Genomic DNA, 19,708 nt, shown 5'->3' on the forward strand with positions numbered 1-19,708 from the left:
AACTTTTGTCTTTTATTGTCATTTCACAATCAATGCAAAATAGATTATATTTAATTAATTTAAAAACCTGCTGGCGAAGGAGACGAAGACACATCAGGAATTGAATCAACCCGGACAACTGGGGTAGACGAAGCTGGTTGCTGCTGATAGTACATCTGAATGGGAAGTGGTATAGCTCTCCTTTTCACTCCTACCACATGTATATGTGCTTGACCATTGTTACTTGGATCTTCTACTCTCTTCACTGTATGATTTGGAAAGACAGTTCTGCCAAATACAACATAAATTTATGTTAATAAACACAGTAACTCAACCGTCTTACAATGTTTTTGTTTTAACTAACTGTTCTTGTGCACAGAGCAACTGCACTAACACCTGAATCTTTGCAATGCAGCAGGATTCTCCAATAGCATCTGAGTATTCATCACATAGGACTAGCAGGTCCACCAGATGGTTGGCCAAGATCTCATACAAACTAAGTAAAAACTACAATACCTCCAAAAAATATTTTGGAAAGAATTAGAAGGACTATAAGCAGAGAAGAAACCCTATCAAAGATCCTGAAATAGAATTAAATAAAATTAAACAGACTCTAAACATTTGTTTCAATTAAAATTCCAAAACTGGATGTCTTTAAAACTCAGTAGATCTTTTATCAAAGAAATCTAAAGCTACGGGTTAATACTGTGCATGTGCAAGTGCTTCTTTACGGTTGCATGAATTTTTGTCTTACCGCAGACATTTATAAAATCCAGTTGATGTTAGGATTCCACCTCGAGCTAATTTACTGCAGGTAGAGAGGTATTCAGAATACATTTCTGCTCGAGAGACTGAGCAATCAAGATTCACCTCAAAATGTGCATTCAGCCTGAGGATGAAAAAAACCAAACTATGAAGCAAAATAGAGAGTATTTTTAACAACCCTTTTAAAACACTTCTGACTGTATCACAATGACTTTTGAAGCCTGATAACAACATGGAAAATAGCATTTTAGTATATTGTCTTGTCAAATGTCTGTTCCACATTTTCTCCTTCTCCCTCCTTACAACTCAACACACAGGACCTCTAACACAGGCAGTCAGTTTTACATGCAACTCTTATTTACATATGTAATATGCAAAAGAGTGTCTATATATGCCTTTTTTATTCTATATTCAGAAACAAAACCAAAAAAGAATGCCTTGTTTGGTGACATCCCCTCCCCACAGCTCTGTTCTTATTTCTTAATGATTCCACTTTAGCAAAAGATGGACTGAATGCTAGATAATCCTTCATCAGAAATTTCTAGCAGAAGTTAACATTTGTATCAAAACCAAGATTCTGTTAACTGATCTGCTTATGGAGTCTTACATTAAAATACAAGTAAAGCCAGGGCTAGGAATAACATTCTCAACCCTGTCATTCTTATAGAGGTGGGAAGGCAGGAGAAAAGGGACTGGGATTCTAAGAGAGGATGCACACACACACACACTCCCACTCCTGGAGTCCCACACTACAGAGACATCAATAAAATCCTTGAACAACCTGTTTTGCCTAACATGCAATTTCCAGGGAGAGAAAGTATTTGTATCTCCTACAGAGTCTCCACAAGCACACAGATCATCCAACCCCCAACAAGGAAGCTGACAGAAAATGTTTCTTTCTCTCACAGTTTAATTTTATTTCTTTCAGATCCATTATTCCAACCCAGAAACGTGGGAACAATTCATCCCCAGCAGCAAATGGAGATAAGTAACAACGCTCACACAATGCTCAAATACCAGTACCAGCATATTGGCTCAGACACATTAAAAATATTTTTTAAATTGTCATCGTTTCCTGGTGCTAACACTTTGGAAAACTACATTGCATTCTCCTTTGTAGAGTCCTACACTCCCAATATAAGTAGATGCTTTAAAAGAGAAAAAACAAATTATTATATTCTTTAAATTGTGTTCTCTCATAACCCGTAAAGAGTAAGTATAATGCCATTTCTCTTGCAGTTGAGTTACAATTTTATTATTACAAAAATTGAGATCACACTATATAACAGAAAGTGTAGGGATTAATTAAATTTGGCATATCAGACAACTGACTGCTCAGTTGGGTATGTCATATTAGGCTGACACACTATCACTGGTACCAGCAAACTGAAGATATTCAGGACTTCTAATGGTGAAATGGGATCTGCGATTAGCACTTTACTGTCACATGCACTTACCTTACAAGGACTCCTACTCAGGCTAAGCTGGCTAATAATATATCCAGGAAGGTCTGTTTAAATACCTTGTCTTTCTGCTGCTTCCAAGTAGCAAGCTTTTCTAAATTCTACTGCTACAATTCACTCATTTTCCCACTTCTCTCAATAGGAAGCAATGACCAAAACATACCATGAAAATTTACATCAATGTAAGACACTCCACATTAGCATTGATGAAAATGCTTGGAAGAGGCTACTACTCTACTCTCAATTTGACTTTTTTTTTTGTTGGCAGCACAGTTAGTATTTAAGGAGACTTTTCAGGACTAGATGTTAATTATTATTTTTCACTAGTTCATACCTATCTAAGACTAATCAGAAGAAAATCAACCACAAAATAATAGCATTCAACACTGACAGCTGCAGAAGCACACAGAATCAGAAACTATGCGGACCCTGATATAATGCTCTATAGTTTGCTTCAGTATTTTCTGTCATTTGATGGTATCACACAGTTGCAGCATGGTACCTACACATACGTATTTTACAACTTTACTATTGAAAGCTAGATGTCTAGTGCTCTCTATAGTCAAGAGAGAGAAGGCAGCACCAGAAGGTAACTCATAATCTCATCAGAAACTAGGCGGGTAAAGGCAATTCATTTTACTATTGGGAGAATCTCCCACTCCATTATTTAAAAAGGCAGCCCAGAAAACTAGTTTTGGCTAGAGACCAACTTGCAGATCGCTAAATTGAGCTGCTGTGATTCCAACTCCAGGTATCCCTGTTTAAATGTCTAAATGCGAAATTTGTCAGTCTTTCAGCAGTGCACATTAATAATACTTTGCAGTGTGCAAACAGAAGCATGTGAACAACAATCAGTTGACCAACAAGAATCTGCAATGTTTTCCCCATACAATTGAAGCTTTGCTGGAAGTAAAACTAAATCATAACCTAAAGCACTAAGCTTTGACAAATTCTACCCACTTTATCTTGAAGGCCCTTGTCTGATCAGTAAGACAACGGATGAACATATGAGTTGTGAAGCAGCGGAAGTGGAAGGATCCATCAAGAATCCATTAACACAAATATTTAGAATGTGAGTAGATTTACATAAGTCAAATAGTTCAGAAAGGTCACCCTCAGTGCACATGAGAACTGGCGGAATAGTTTTTCCCCGAATATCTGACAATGGCAATATTAGTTGAAAGCAATAGTATTTGGATGGAAAAAGCTTTGATCTTCCTTAACTTGCTTGAGGTTGACAACGACCACATGAGAGTTTTGCGGGGCCTAGCTTCATAATTTGGCAATAACTTTTATATTGGTGCAGTAATATAGTAACACATTACCAGATGAAAACACTCATGAAACAGATAATGCTGCTTGACAATTTAAAAAATAAACAAAATCAAGATCAGAGTTAAAAATCAAATTAAACTCTATTCTAAGACAGAAAAGTATCAACTGTTGAAAAGTGAATATTCTGGTTGAGTTTTTCTTTCATACTTCTTCAAAGCAATGACAGAATGGTTTTGCTTTATACTTTTCAGAAAAATGAGTCTGACTGTAAATAGAAACAAGCTAGAAAATTTTGTGACACATGAATAGAGGCATTTTTATTTGTTCTTTAATAAAGTATTTGAATAGAACTATACACTTACCACTGACATGCAAATTTCTCACTGTCTATTTCTACTATTCCGGGTGGTGGAGCAACATGTGGTGCTGTCCTAGAGGCTGTGGAGAATGAAGGGAACAAAAAAACACTTGCTGAAATGATTTTTTTCTCCGGAATGAAGCACTTCAACTCCATGACTGTTACAGTTTCTCCTGTGCTTGTAAGCAAAGATGTATCCAGCTAAGGCAAGTCACAATGGTGCACTGAGCAGACTACAGATTTGCACCACAATTTACAGAAGTGAAGCAGGGTGTGCCAAGGCCAGAGCCACCACTGAAGTGCAAATGATGATGTAAGCACTTAGTGAACAACAGCTTCCAGATTCACAATCGTGATCCATGATCTCAGTACGGAGTAATGAGTACGAGTGGCACAATACTGCACCAGAACAGGCACAAATACACAGCAACTATTTTTCCAGTTCCTAAGTGGAAGCAAATATAATGTAAAGAATTTTGTTGCGATGTCACATTGGCTCCTTCCATTCACTCTTGCTCATTCCCTTAGTCACATTCTTTTCCAGTCACTTTCACTGTGGTATCTGCTCCCATTCCAGAAACAGTACACTTAACAACACACAAGCCAGTGTCTGTTGTAATGGTTCTTTCTCCATTTTTTCCCCAGAATGAATAGCTGTGTTCCATCTTGTGTGCACTTGTGGTATACTGCTATGTGCTTTTATTAGTAAAGACAGAACAAGGTACACATGCTATTCCCCTGATCAATAATAGTTAGCTGTGCATCAACTTCCATAGGACCAGTTTTTAATCCCAAAATAATTAAAATTTAATTTACAGTTAAGGGAACACTTTTCAAGCTTTAAACAACAGCTAACATTTCATTCACATCACAATAAACTGTTTAGCAGCTGCAACAGAGGCACGATACTGTGTGTCTATCTCATCTCTATATCAATTCTATCAAATACTATATGTTACTGCCCTATAATATTCTGTGTAAAACACAACATAAAATGGAACTCTCATTTTCTACAAATTGTGGGAACAATCTAGGATGGATACTTTTTCTTTCCACTGCACAAGTGAAAATAAGGAGTGTACATAACTTCCAGTAAATTTTCAGATTAGCAACTGAAAAGTATTAAAACTGTTTTAAAGCTTGTTTCACAACAGTTTTGACTAACAGTTTTATATTTGCTTTGTAAACAAGTGTCTGAAAAACATGTCGTATGTTATGCATAATGCTATACTTATTTATGTAAATTAATCCGAAACCCGCAGAAGACAAAAGTCAGACATGCCACAAAAGATTTCGTAGAAGAATATGTTCTCTTGCAGTGATACTAACCTGGGACACCTGTTGCATGGGCCTGTGAAGAACCATGATCCATTACTTGGGGTCTGACATCAGGTACTCCTTGCTGGCTAACGCACTGATGTTCAATGAGTTTTACAGCAGTAAGTGCATCAGGTCCAAACATCTGGATGTCCATAGAAACCAGACATACTAATGTATCTAAAGTATTAAATGTAAAACCAACAATGACATTAGGACAAGACAAATGAGCTGCTGGGACATATTGATTTGTTTTAAAATTGCCATGTGTTGAAACAAAACAAGTTTCTGCAGATTTTTACTTCCCCTCCCCCCCCCCCCCCCCTTCATGGCATTAAAAAAAAAAAAACAAACTTCAGAAGTTTTAGCTTCCCTAGTTATTAGCATTATCAGTTTCTTGAGGACACAAAGAATAAATCTTAGTAAAACTTCCTATTCTAATATCCACCCCTAAGCTACACACACAAGCAAGCCACATTTTTAACCACTGAACACGATATATTCTTAAGTCTTTTTTCCTACATAAGTGAGAGTAATAGAATTTGCTTCTCCCTTACCTATGCTCTTCTCTACTTTAGCAATCTTTGAGCAGGCCACTTCTCCCATTTCTGTGAGCATATACAGCACCTCAAGTGCTGAGATTACAAGCAGCACATCTGGTAGTGTGAGATGACATATGATCTCTTTATAGGATTCTTGATCCACATATTCACAAATTAAGACACCATTATCTTCAGCCTTACAAAGATTTGCCAAGATTTCCATGCCTGAAGAACAAAGAAAAAAGTTTTAAACAGCAATAATTACAATGTTAATACAACAACAAGAATAGCTAGAGATCTTACCTCTCATTTTTAAAAATCTATCCCTTGACATGAGGCATTTTGTAACAGTGTGAAACATTAGATGAGTAGTTTTGAAATCAACAGGATCCAAAAGAAGCTGATGAGAAAGAAAAACAAAAACTATGATTAACATTATCCATACACTGCTAATGGCTCAAATCCTTAAATTTGCATATCAAAATATAAGATTCAAAAGTGTTTAAATGCAGAACATATAAATGACATTTGTGTTCACAAAAACAGAACCCTATGAACTTTTCATTGTAGCTAGCATTTTGAGCCCCCCCCAATTCTGCTCTGAAGCAGCAGTGTAATTTACGCTTTCCAGTGCTCAGAATAAGGAAAACAACTTTATTCCCAGGCAGCCAACAGTATACACAAACATATTTTAATATCCAGCAAAACCCAGAATTTGAGTAACAACAAACATTCCTTCCCAAACACTATCACAATCATTCATCCTGTTTCTATCTACTTCTGCTTCTCAGAGCTCTCAGACACTGTAATATGTAGCATTCTCTCTTATTCAAAAGAAGCTGGATACATGATAAATGAAAATGCCATCTTCTTTTCGATATTCGGAAGTAGACCAAAACAGTAGACTGATACCAAGCCTCATTCTCTGATACTACCCACTTTACTTAAATTTATATATATTTTAAAATGTAAGGAATATCTGAACATATCTACCTATAAAATCTGTATAATTTATCTGCACAGTGATATGACATACTGAAATAGTGTATTTTATTACATTCAAACCTCTCTGAAAACAAAAGGATGCCTCATATGACTCAGGTGCTATACCCAGTGGCATATAACTAGCTTACTGGTGCCCACTACATACAGCACAAAACTCTCTACCACCCCTTTCTCAAATGTACTATTTTGAAGTTATGACTACAGGTTATAAAGTGAAGAAGCTAGTGTCCAGTCTGCAGAATTTAATTATATTCCTTTCTTCTCTCTGGGAAACTAAACTGAAAATTATGCACTATGAATATCTTGTATCTCCCTATACAATCAGTTTTCTTCATGTGATTCTATTTTAGCAAACTGACAACACGCAGTCTGTATTTTTGTTTTGGCTCTGAATACTTGTTTTCAAATTGCTATTTACAAATTCAGAGAATAATTTATTTCCTGCTTCATCCAATGATTAAGGAAGAAAGTAATTCATTTAATTAACACCGAAGTAATGCTTTTACCAAATTATATTTTAATTGTTCTGTTTTGAAGCACATTACCTCTGCTGCAATATTTCCCAGTGTGTCAAGCCCCAACTGCCGCAGAGAAATAAAGTGACTATGAGCAGAGAGTAGCAGGAACCGAAGACAAGTACGATTAGCTGCCAAAAGTTTAACATTTCCCTCTTCAAAAGAAAGATTACGTAAAATCACTGCGATCTGAAGTACCCGCTGCCCTTCAATATCATTAATGCCCAATTTGCGAGGTGGATGAAATAAGGATTCCCAAATCCATTCTTCCGATGGAATATCTACAAAGTAAACAAAAAAAATTTTAGTCTTTCCTTTACTGTATTTACCAACATGTATGTATCAAGATTAGTCAAGATGTCTCACCTTGAGATTTGCTTCTGTCAGAAATTAGATCACGAACTTCAATATCCTCAACAATATCCTTCCAAAACTGAAGAAAGAATTAAAAATACACTTAATTTCTAGGGGATGATATTTCTTTTAATATTATTTCTATTACATTAAAATACTGAAAAAATATGAAAAGGATTGTTCTTTTAAAATTTCCTAATACCTTGATTCATGTAATGGTAGCCACATTTTTCACTCATGGGATGATATGCAAGATATTCAGTACTTTACATTAAGAAACTTCTCCCTGAGAGCACTCAAAGTATGCATTCATTCATGATCAACGAACGCTACCACAGAAGTACTTTCCTGAAGCACATACTGAAACTATATGGACAGTTTTCCACAAAAAATTAGAAATACGGCAATTTAAAGGGAAAAAAGTACAGTTCATCCTCCTTCACCTTACAGTGAACTCCTAAAGCAAAAAATGGTGACTCCTCTCAGTTTCAGTAGATTTTAGACTCCTGCTAGAAGTCCAACTGTCAGATTTCTATCTGGAGAGACTTTTTAAAGCTTCTGCTATGTTTTTCAACATCATCATAAATCAATGAAAAGCAAGAAGCATCAACCACCATCACCAAAAACCTTTATAAATATGAGCAAAAATGGAGTGCTTCAGCACACTGAAATTCAAATTACTTTACAAATATACAGCCTGATCTGTAAATGGTTGTCATGTCACTAGTCCTGTTGAAATTCAAGAATTAATCAAGGGATTAAGGTTTGCAAACTAATAAAAATACACAGTGACATATATTGATTTACAAGTATGTAACGATATATACATTCTAATGTGTATATTACAACAAAAATATAAACATTCCTTTGACTAATAAAAATTCATACATTCTTTTGACTCACTAATGAAATACAGCTCCTCTTTTGGCTATGATCACAGAATAAAACCACAAATAAATCTGAATAAAGGGAAGGATGGGAAGTACAACCAGCTGAACAGCAGGAGAAATTTTGCTATGCAAATGTAATTACTAAATTACAGCATTCATAACAAGCTTGACACTACTATTTTCTTGGAAAATACAATACTACAGATTTTCTAAATTGGAAGGAAAATAATTTTATTTTCCACTGCAATGCTGCTAAATGACATCCAAGTGCTGTTTCGTAAAAAGGATTACTTGCACAGAAAGTATTATTACCACATTTTAGCAAAGACAGCAACAGCCAGAAAAACGTCTGACTTCCTACTGTTTGTGACAAACAGATTTTTCTAATTAATACTGAGGCTATCATCAAAAGCCACAGAAGACCAAGGCATGCAGGTAAGATTTGCAGAATGTACTTCATTTTGAGCTGCCTTTACTTTTAAGAGGAGACTATTCAAGGAAGAGGCTTCAGTCATTATTTTAAAAAGCACACAAATATATTGTCTGGAAATGTACCTGTCAGTACACACTTTCCTTTAGGATGTTTCCTTTTGGAAAAGCAATGAACACACTAAGCCTTCACATTTCACTGCTACTTAAAAAGAAAAACCTCAGAGGCTTTTAAAGATTAATTGTTTAATCAGTTAATGATTTTTAAAAGCGAATATTGAACAGAGATGCTTAAAGTATCCAACTTCAACCTGAATCTCTTTGGAAGAACAATACAGTGTTAAAACTGCTGGCACACGATAAATGTTAAAACAGCATCATCACATTTTGCTAGCTGAATCCTTCAATAATCCACTTTTCACCACTTAATACTTAGGTGCATAGTCCAAAATGATACATTTAAAAACCTCTGGCAATATTAAGTCATAAAGGAGCTAATTTTTCTATCTGGAAGGCAGATCATCCTGGACATGTTCTCAAAGGGATGTAAAATGAGGTTTTAAGTTTTTTGCAGATGAAGACACTACAGACACTGCTAAAGATAAAGCCTCAAAGAGCTATGGCTAAAGAAGGAGACAGGAATACCATGTTGGAAAACTGTACATCTCACCTAAAACTTGCAGAATAAACAGATCCATGCTAGTTGCTTGAACAACTGAGAAAGTCTCCCCTTCCTAAAGAAGCAGTCTGTCAATCAATGCTAGTTGTCAACTCAGATGAGATTATCTTTTTCAGAAAAGATCAGAACATGGCTTCATTCTGTAAGTTGAAGTGAGAGATACACCAAGGCACCAAATAAAGTTTACTTACACATAACTGTTACTCTTCAAATTGTTTTAATTATACACTCATGCTGTGAGCGTAAGATGCTAACACTCCAACTACAGAATTTTTGCCTCAGGATTACCTAGAGCATACGCACAAGCACTGTTACCTATTTGAAGCACACTAGAGTAGCATGTATCCCCACAGCCTCAGTTCCTCTAAGTCCTAGAGATCTGGAAAGGCTCTTAAAGCTCTAAGGAAGAGAATCTGCAGGATAGGACATAATATGCAGACAATACACTTCAAAAAGAACAATTAAAAAACCCCGTATTTTTTCCTCTCTTGTGTGTTTATTTCTACATGCAGAAGCATTGTGGTTGATAATGTTCACCAAGAACACTGCTTTACCTGCAGAAGTGTCCCAGAGTGTTTTGCTTGCTCAAAACTGTAGGTTTGCATTCCCAAAGCCAGCATCTGTCATGGATGTTTCAGCAACCAAGAAATGCCTACTGCAGTAGCAAACCAGGCTTCCTGTGAGCACTTTGCAGATTTTAAGATTTCAAACATTCTGCAAAAGCTCCAGCAGTATCACCAAAGAACTCAGAAATCTTAATCCTACAGCCTCCATTCAACAAGACAGTAACTTAAACAACTTATCAGTAAGTAATGTGTTCAGAAATCCAAGCAGCTAAGACACAAACTATTATATGTGGTGTTTAATTTATTTATTTTAGAGATGGGCTGCTAACTATAGAGGGGTCAGGATTACCCAGGATTTTAGCTGTTGAGAAGCATGTTACAACAATGAATGTACAGATGGAAGCCTGATACATCACTCTACTGAGCCCCAAACACCTGAAAACTTTACCATAGATAGTCAAGGCGAGTTCCTAACCAAGGAAAGAGGCATCTGTCTCTAGTTTAGATGGTAAAACAATTTTCCATTTGATTCCAAGCAGCTGTCTTCTAGCAGGCACCATTACATAGGAGAGTTGACTATCTTCTTCAGAAAAGTTACTGTTCTGTTCAGGGAACAACAAACAGCTTGAAGCAATACTCTTACACACTGCATGTACAGTCATGTAAAGAATTAAAGTGCAGTCAGCCTAGCCTATGACAATCAAAGTCTCAATCAAATTATCAGGCATAATATCAAGTTGTCCAAACATTTAAAAAACCCCTGGGTTTGTTGAGAGATGCTACGACAAAGAGATTTCTGCGGACCCCCTATAAACAATAATTCAGAGACAATAGTGAATATGAGTTCTGCGTCTTTCACTCAGACAGAGGACTTCAAGAAACCCAAAGCAGATTCCAGGACACTTAAGACCTCTTTAGAAAGAAAGAATGAACAAAAGAAAATAAGCCCTTGGTAAGACTTTCAGGAAGGTAAATTATACTTTTCATTCCTTAACTGGAATGATGAAGCTTGTTAATTACAAACCCCTTACAACACAGTAGGGAAAAAACACCAAGAAAAAAAAAATAATTACGCCTTGTTCTGAAAGTTATTCTCTGTGATTCTGGTGAAATACAGATGTTTTCATGTCTCAGACAAATCTTCACACTGGAATCACATGTCCTGCCAGTAAACGACAAAAACCCCACCCAGTTCTTCGAAAGCACTAGGATTACCTACAGTGATCTCCATCTTGTACTTCTGAATAAAGGTGTTCAGACACCTTTTCTTTACAAGGAAAGAGTTGGTCTGAATCACCTTCTTTTTTTGCATTTAAGCAGACAGGTTTCATTGCTCTCAGCCCACTCAACATTTGTTTCCTGCCTAAGCAAGAAAGATCCCTGAAAAGGATAGGGGTGGGAAGAGAATGATGAAGTGGAAAATAGAATTAAATAACCTAGGCACAATGTTGGCAACCTATCTGTTACAAGAGAACAAGGTGAAATATGACAAAATTTTTGTTTGCCCAAAGGAAAGAAAAAAAGTGGAAAAAGATGAGTTGTCAAGCTTTCTGGGTGGTCCTTTGAAAAACATATCACAGAGGCAAGAAAAAAATCAATACAGCATCACAAGCAGTTATTTATTCCCTACTATAAACTATGGATAGCTGAAATCTGATACTACCTATCAGCAGAAATGAACAAGAATGAATGAAAAACTGAAGCTCTTTATCAACAGTTATTCCTAATACATATATTTTAGATGACGTAACACACTGCTAATAGGACCATAAAGCTAAAACTTGGAAGCAAACAAACAATGATTGGCTACGTGACATCCAGATTCTAAGAGATAATGGACAAAGGTAGAGAACTTGATTCACATGCACAATCTGATTACTGTCAGTAGCCAAGTTTCTCTGGAAAAAGACGCACAAGATTATACACAATTCACTGGCAATCAGATTAATCAAATTACTGTCCATAAAAACAATGGACGTTTCAGTCCACAAATCATATAATGTAGCAATGATCATGACTACTTATTGTCCAAGAAAAACATGAGAGCAACTAGAGTCAAGTCAGTTTGACAGGTCACTGCGAGAGACAAGAAAGGTGACATCTGAAAAGTATTTCAGGCATTTAAACGCATAAGGATCTCTCTCTACTCACTATCTGAGAAAGATTCAAAGAAGAAATGCACAGTAAAGAAAACTACTATCAAACTTATATGAAGAAAGAGTTGGACAACAAAATAAGAACTTCACAAAAAAAAAAAAAAGGAAACCAGGGAAGTAAAGCATTAAGCAAAGCAATAAAGCAAGCACCAAAACTGCATAAGCATGGATTTTGGGCCACTACAGCTAGAGGCCCAAGAAGTCCAAGAACATGAAATCCAAATGCTTAAATTGAAGTAAACAGAAATGAATTTTGCATCAAGAAATGTGATGCAGTTATCCATATACTACATCCAATAGTAGGCAGCTGCTGGAGACATGAAAGAAATACCTGAAAAAACATAAATCTATCTGATGCTAATATAAACAAGTCACTTCTCAAAGACAAACTACACTCACAAGTGAACCTTGCTAATATGAGGAAATTCAAAGCGAAATGAAACAGTTAAAAATGGAAAAGCTTCCAGAGTAGATGAGAAAATATCTGAGCAAAATGTCATCAGAGCTTGGGGATGGGTATGACAAAACAAAACAAGACAAGACATGAGATGACTCGCTAAATGCCAGTTGTTTCAATCCTTAAGTAAGGTCATGCAGTCATTCCAACTAAACAGAGATTTAAGCTTACTGACAGCACCAGGAAAAATCGAGAGGGCAGAAAGCAACAAATTAACATAGCTATAAGGGATAACAGAAGGTTCAACTAAAATGGTATTAAAATTTTGACAATTAATGGAACAGATTCACTGACTAGTAGAGACATTTGATTCAGTTTAGAGGAAAGCACTGCAGAAAGTGAGAAAATATGCAGTGCTGCAGATAAGATAATGGAAATTACAAATTTTCTGAACAGTTTTTTTCTGGGGTGGTGGGGGGAGGTAACTGATTCCCTCAAAAGACTAGTATAAAGAAACACGTTTTTCATCTTCACCTTCAACTGGAACAGTAGTGATGCTGGAGGACACAACTATAAATAGGCAAGCTCCTTTGCTCATGAATATGACATTACCAAACTGGTAGACTGTTCTGCAAAAATCATGATACCGCATATGTAATGTATAATGATTTTAAGTCAAAATTAGAGAACAGCAGAGTATAAAATCAAAGTATTGGTGCTGAAACAATTGACAAATTCTTTATGATAAATTAGTACAGAATCAAGAGCTGACTGAATACCAACCAACCAACAGTTATTGAGTAGATATTTAAGGGTGGGAGAAATACTAATGGTGATGCTGTACCACTCAGTGTGCCAAGTTATAGTAGAATGAAGATAAAAACAATAAAGAAAAAAATAGTCATTTTTATTTATTGAAAATTAATTTTAAAATACTACTATTATTAAGCGACTAAAATTTAAATCAAGCTTTTTTTAAGCAAACATTAAATGCTTCCACAAAACATTTTAGTATAAATACATAATTCTAAAGTTACCCCCAATGTAACTGAAATACAGAAACTAAATGGCCCTATAAAATCCAAAGTTCCAAGTTTATGTTCATATATTTCAACAGGCAGGAAAAGAAGCCTGGAAGAAAGTTAGTAAGAGTAGCTATACAGATGAAGTGCCAAATATTCTGAACATATCTGATAGAGCATTTGGTGTACTTGAAAAGGTATTTTCAGCTAACAAAGAGTAGTTCAATTTTTTTTTCTTTGCATAAAACTAGCATACCAATACTGAAACTGACATTCAGTTGCCAAGAATCCAAGTTTATGATTTCTCTATGAATCCTGAACTTAACCCTGAGAATAACTTTCAGAACAGCTTCAAGATTTCTAGTATTTCTCAGCCACTCCCACCCCCTTCAACCCCAAAATATGAAAGATCCACTATGGTCTGACGGTAACTTTTACAAACTCAACAAAATTTCTATCAATTCCTACTAGTTTAGAATTCACGTGTTCAAGAAATTGTTTTCCCCATTCTGCTTTCTATGAATCTCTAATGTTTGTGTCTTCATGCCATCACTATACTTTAATTCATAATTCTGCATTTTTCCTCTCCCACTTAAAAACTCTTTTCCATTTTCATCTTCACACAAACTTCTAATCTGCTACCGTTATAGTAGAGAAACCTTACAAAATCAACACACAAACAACTGGCAGCAAAATGAAAAAACCCAAACAAATAAAGAAGAATTTTAAAAAGATAATGTGAACAGTGAAAGGAGGGACACACATTCAATAGCCATTCTATTAATCTTAAAGCTGTAAATTTTAAAAAAACAGATACACAATCTCTACCCTGCCAATCAAATAGCTCTCTCCTATGTCATGAAGCTCCCGTAATGCTTCTCCCGATTTCTGTTTTGACACAGCCACAGCTGCAATACAAAATAAATTACTTCTAGTAGTAGGGTCAAACAAATGCTTGAAGTAAGATGTTCTGAAAAATCTGGATTCTTGGCATTAGAGATATTTTTAGATCTGGTGTTAGTTTCTGACATGTTTTCAGCAGTATTTCACTACAGAGTGCTACTATACATGCTGTAATGTTCAAAAATAGATCTTGGAGAGCATCCAAGTTTCTTATTAGTAAACCTTATTGCAGTTACAGTGGTTCTACTTAGCACTTCGTTAAAAACATTTATCAGAACCATCTGTCCTTATCTATCACAATTACTTAAGTTTATATCATTAATGAACATATAATATATTAGAATTCTGTGTAATTTTAAATGTTTACAGATCTAGACATGGTGCTTCTTGCTGCTCTACATCAGCAACAGTCTGTGACAGTTTAGGGTGAAGTCAACACAGAAGTGCTAAGTGCTTTGAAAAAAAATCAAACCAAAACACAACCTACAGTACTTCTGGACTATTTTTCAATGGAAAAAGGAAACAAATATTATGGAGCATTATTTTTTACACTTACCTTCAGCACATTTGAGCCACATTTTCAAGTTCATATACTACCAATATGAGAGCCTAACTTTTTTGTTCTTAACTTTACCTAGGAAATTTTGGTTAGGAAATTTATTCACTGATATTTCAGCAATACTTATTTAACCACACTGCTATGGTCCAACTTGTCCCAAAATTGAGTTACATAAAAATAAAACAAAAGACAAATGGAAAAAGCTCCTAATGAATATTACTCTATAATACTGGTAAGACATTTCAGTATACAAGACAATTAAGAAATGGAGCAGAAACCCAGCTATGAGCTCCTAAGTAACTCAGCAGCTTATCTCTCCACATTTTTACTTAACAAAAAGCACAAGGTATCAAAATATATTTCAATCCAGCTTTCTTCTATTTTAGCCACATGAATCATCACCTGAAATTCAATTTAAGGAATTGTGTATCATAGCGAATATGCTGAAATGTCAAGCCTCTTCCAGCTATAATATATTTCATGCTCTCATTCACCTCAAAATGCTCACCTAGAATAAAGAGGAAGCATTTATGCGAAGAAATTTTAGTTATATTTTTACTTCATTTCATTATTTGTACAGTAGATCGTGCCCTCTAGTGGAAAGATAAAAAGGCCTTGTGCAAAAATAGTTGTAACTGAAACAAACCTGCAACACTGCTAACTTATTTAAATTTGTCCTATGCTTCTTATGTTATGGACTTAGTTTTCATAATCCAAAATGTTTCTTTACTGATCATGGTACTTTTTAAAAAAAGCAGCAATGTTTTCTCTTGTTAAATATGTTGGCCAGTTTTCCTTTTCTTCACACATACAAGCTTTCTTATAAAAACAAGGAACCTCTTTCTTTATTTCCCTACACCTGATTTTTCTTAATACATTTGTTCCTGCTTATCCAAACATTTTATGACAACTGTGATTTAGTGTCCTATTATATTTAAATCAAAGGAATAACGTTGATAGTAATTCTAAAGACATATGCTAGTATATCTTACAATTTTCTATCTTTTTAAAAGACTTGATACCCACCATATGCAGCTCAAAATTATTTTAATAATTTTTAAATTACCTTAACAAAATCTCTATCAGTTTTCTCCTTCCATTCTTCTCCAAATACAGCAGAAAATGATCCTAAAGCTTTAAGCATAAAAAGCAGAATTTAGTAAAATTTTAAAAATTAACATGTTTGACTTTTTACTAATCCATGAACTAAATAAAGATTCAACAACACTACAGACTCTTCCAGTGTTTCCTTTTAATTAAAAAAAAAATCCTGCATAAACCAGCTGAAATTTCTATAGTTGTTTACTTAACTGCTACTGAATTTTTGCAGTTTAAATTGAGAATAAGTAGTCCATAAAAGAACAGACTAGTTTGTGAACCTTCTAAAAAACACATGGGAAACTTCTCCATAGCTCTTTTCCAGGAGTCAAGATGACTGCTCAATTTTCAACCTCACATCAACAACTGCTTTCCACGTGCACTCTGTAAGCTGTATACACCACTTCAGTAATTAAACAAATTCCCACTAATGTTTTCTAAAAAACGTAACAGTAGCAGTGAGATTTTGACAGCATTCAACTGAAAGTCAATATTTAACCCGGGAGCATAAGGGGTGTTCTCAGGTGTTTGGTGGAGCCACTACCACACATTTTCTAATCATTGCTCCTTGAAAGCGGCAAAGACTCAATTTGTCTCAAGGACTGAGTCAATACAAAAATATAAACTTTGTCTTGCAATAGTTCTCTAATAAACTAATGGCACATTTAAGTTACACTTAAACATTTTGGTTCATAACGTTTTATTGTTTTGAGCAAAATGCTACAAATCTCTATTCCAAGACCATATCACCTTTCAACTCATAGAATCCAAACCAAGGCTTATGCAGCACTCCAAATAGAAGATACTATACACCCCCAAACCCCTGGGGCTGCTCTATCACCTGCAATATAATATAACTGTCATCTCAAACTTTATTGGGGGGGGGGGGGGGGGGGAAGACGTATTTTTCTTGTTACCTAGAAACTCTGCACTATAAAAACTAACAATGATAAAACCTTAATTAGACAAGCCAAATCTAAAACCCACATTAATCAGCTATCATTTATTTCCACCTGAAATTCTCATGACAGTATTTTCATACTACCTGAATTTGCTAATTACAGATTTCATTTAATCACCACCTCTGACAGATTTACCTTCATTATTTATAATATAAAAGCATATAAGTATTTTAAATCTAAGTTTTATCCTTCAAAAATAAGTAAACACACACCCCCTTTCCTTCCCCAATTTGTTCCAATTAGTCCTCCTAATGCTCCTAGGACAACCCCTGGATTTATCCAGAAGATGTTATCAGATAAGCAAAAAAAAGGAAGTTTTCCCCAGGGAATGGAAAGAGCAGATCCACAGTATCCTCTCAGCTTTACCTCAAATATTTTTCAATATAACAAATACTAGTACAGACCAGCTATGGAACAAGCCTGTTCTCAGAGCCAAAGTTAAGAACTCGAAAAAACACTGTCTATCTTTGTAACATCCCCCCCACCCCCAATCACGAAATAGCAACACAAAACTTGATTAAATTATTTGTAAATTCCTAAGTCCATAGAAGTTTCATCAAAAGAACAGGGGAGCAATGGTGAACTCAAAAATCTAGAGAGCAAGCATCCTGGAATCATTAACATGAAGGACTAAGTTTCACTTTAGCTTCAAGTATTTTTCTTTGTAAATTGTTGTGACTGGGCTAGATGCAGACACTAAATGCCCAAGATCTAACTAAATCTGAAGGGCATGGGTACAAATCCAAAAACTAAGAGACACACGGGAGAACACTAATGCACTATTGGGGGGCCAAGAGGGAAGCTACAAATCATTATGTAGAATTGCATGATCAAAAAAGCCTTACCAAACAGTATACAATGTCTAACACTGATTCTTCCCCACATTTTTAAAGCAGAATCTCTGACATACCATACAAAGTAGATTTATACTCCAATAGATATGATCATCTCTACCAGCAGACTTAAACATACTTAGCTGAAAAAGCTCATTTGAGCAATTTCTTATAGGGGTAATTTCTGAAATTCAGTATTTAAAAAAAAAAAAAAAATCAGTACATAAAACCAGTAAATACTTCCTTACCACCACCACCAGACAGGAGCTATGCTGTTATGATTTTAGAATGGTTTGGGTTAACTTGGGTTTCTTTTTTCCCCCCTCTCCGTGACAGAAAGACAAACAAGCAATTAACAAGAAACAATTTGGCATGGAGGTGACACTGAACAGCCAGAATTTATTTCACATACTGAAGTATTCTGATGGAACAGACTGTCTCTTAAAATTTATGTGCTAACACATTAAGTAATTCTGAAACTCAGATTAAGATTTTTATCCCCTGAGTTTTGTATTCCGCATTTCAATACGGTTGAATGTGCAGTGACGTATCAGGATAAAAATCTTAGTGGGTCATTGTTTTCAGACTGCCCTTTTTTAATTTTTAAATTTGTGAATGCTACTAGTAAAGAATTATAAAAAGTCAGCGTGGTCCTGCAAATTCAGAAGAAAGCTGGTGGAAATCCAATGCTGTAAATCTGAGCATCTTGAACAATTAAACTCTATCACTGAAAAACTAATTCTTACATTTCACTAAACTATTAAATAACACTGTTTTAAATTACCTAACTTAAAAGGTACTTGGTAAGGTCTGACAAACTGTGGATAAGTTTAAAAAAAATATATATATAAGTATATTACAGTGCCATAAATGATAAACATTTTAATTATCAGATGTTGTTAAAGATGCTACAACAGGTATTGACACTTTTAGTTGCAACAATGTTGTTATATACTTACTGTCATCAAACACCCCAGCATTTGCAAGCAGTAATGTGATGATTTTAGGGTCCTTTTCAAGCTGCATAACATGCTTGCTTTCATTTGAAAGAAGAGTACATACATTAATTGCAAAGTCCACTTCATTTGGGAGTCCAGATAACAGTGAAAGCACCAATTTATTATAGTCATTTGGTGAGTTTAAGTCCATAGACAGCCCATAGCTTTGACGAAGGTAATCTAAATAAGAAAACAAACAGACCAACCACATTTTCACAGCTAAACTAATAAATACTCATGATACGTTTAACAATATTATTATGAATGATAAGCAGTTTTTAAAAGTTTATTAATAAGGTATTGTGGGGTTTAACAGGTTTTTATGGTATTCATTTTTTTTTTTCCATTCGTCTTCGGCCAAAATGCTGAACACATTCTACTTAGCTGTGTACACCTTTCCAGTTAGATATTATTTGCTTCATCATCTCCAGAAGGCAATACTGCAGTATCTTCTCCCAAAGAAAAGATTTGAAAATGCAAATTTTAATTAAAACAAATTGTAATACAATTTGGAGTTACTTTCTACACAACAAATTACACATCCATTCCACACAGTCTACCAGCTTCTGATTTGTTTATTGGTTCAAGGTTGATACTTTGGTCTCTAAATTACAATGGTGTTGATTCTGGCTCCTTAAAAATG

The 19,708-nt window shown here is 35.1% G+C and overlaps 1 protein-coding gene across 2 annotated transcripts in view; it reads right to left on the reverse strand.

Annotated features, from left to right (window-relative positions):
• The window catches only part of ARID2 (AT-rich interaction domain 2), a 109,418-nt gene that overhangs the window by 25,793 nt on the left and 63,917 nt on the right, over nucleotides 1–19,708 (reverse strand). For both annotated transcript variants that reach the window (XM_074827398.1, XM_074827399.1), the window contains exons 5-14: nucleotides 19,027–19,245; nucleotides 16,241–16,308; nucleotides 7,586–7,652; nucleotides 7,250–7,500; nucleotides 6,003–6,099; nucleotides 5,715–5,924; nucleotides 5,170–5,337; nucleotides 3,845–3,920; nucleotides 734–868; nucleotides 68–267 (exon numbers count right to left, since the gene is read on the reverse strand). In XM_074827398.1, the coding sequence (XP_074683499.1) occupies nucleotides 68–267; nucleotides 734–868; nucleotides 3,845–3,920; nucleotides 5,170–5,337; nucleotides 5,715–5,924; nucleotides 6,003–6,099; nucleotides 7,250–7,500; nucleotides 7,586–7,652; nucleotides 16,241–16,308; nucleotides 19,027–19,245 (1,491 nt within the window). The remainder of the gene's footprint in view (nucleotides 1–67; nucleotides 268–733; nucleotides 869–3,844; nucleotides 3,921–5,169; nucleotides 5,338–5,714; nucleotides 5,925–6,002; nucleotides 6,100–7,249; nucleotides 7,501–7,585; nucleotides 7,653–16,240; nucleotides 16,309–19,026; nucleotides 19,246–19,708) is intronic.

Source organism: Strix aluco, chromosome 5 (assembly GCF_031877795.1).
Source record: "Strix aluco isolate bStrAlu1 chromosome 5, bStrAlu1.hap1, whole genome shotgun sequence".
Taxonomy (NCBI): domain Eukaryota; kingdom Metazoa; phylum Chordata; class Aves; order Strigiformes; family Strigidae; genus Strix; species Strix aluco.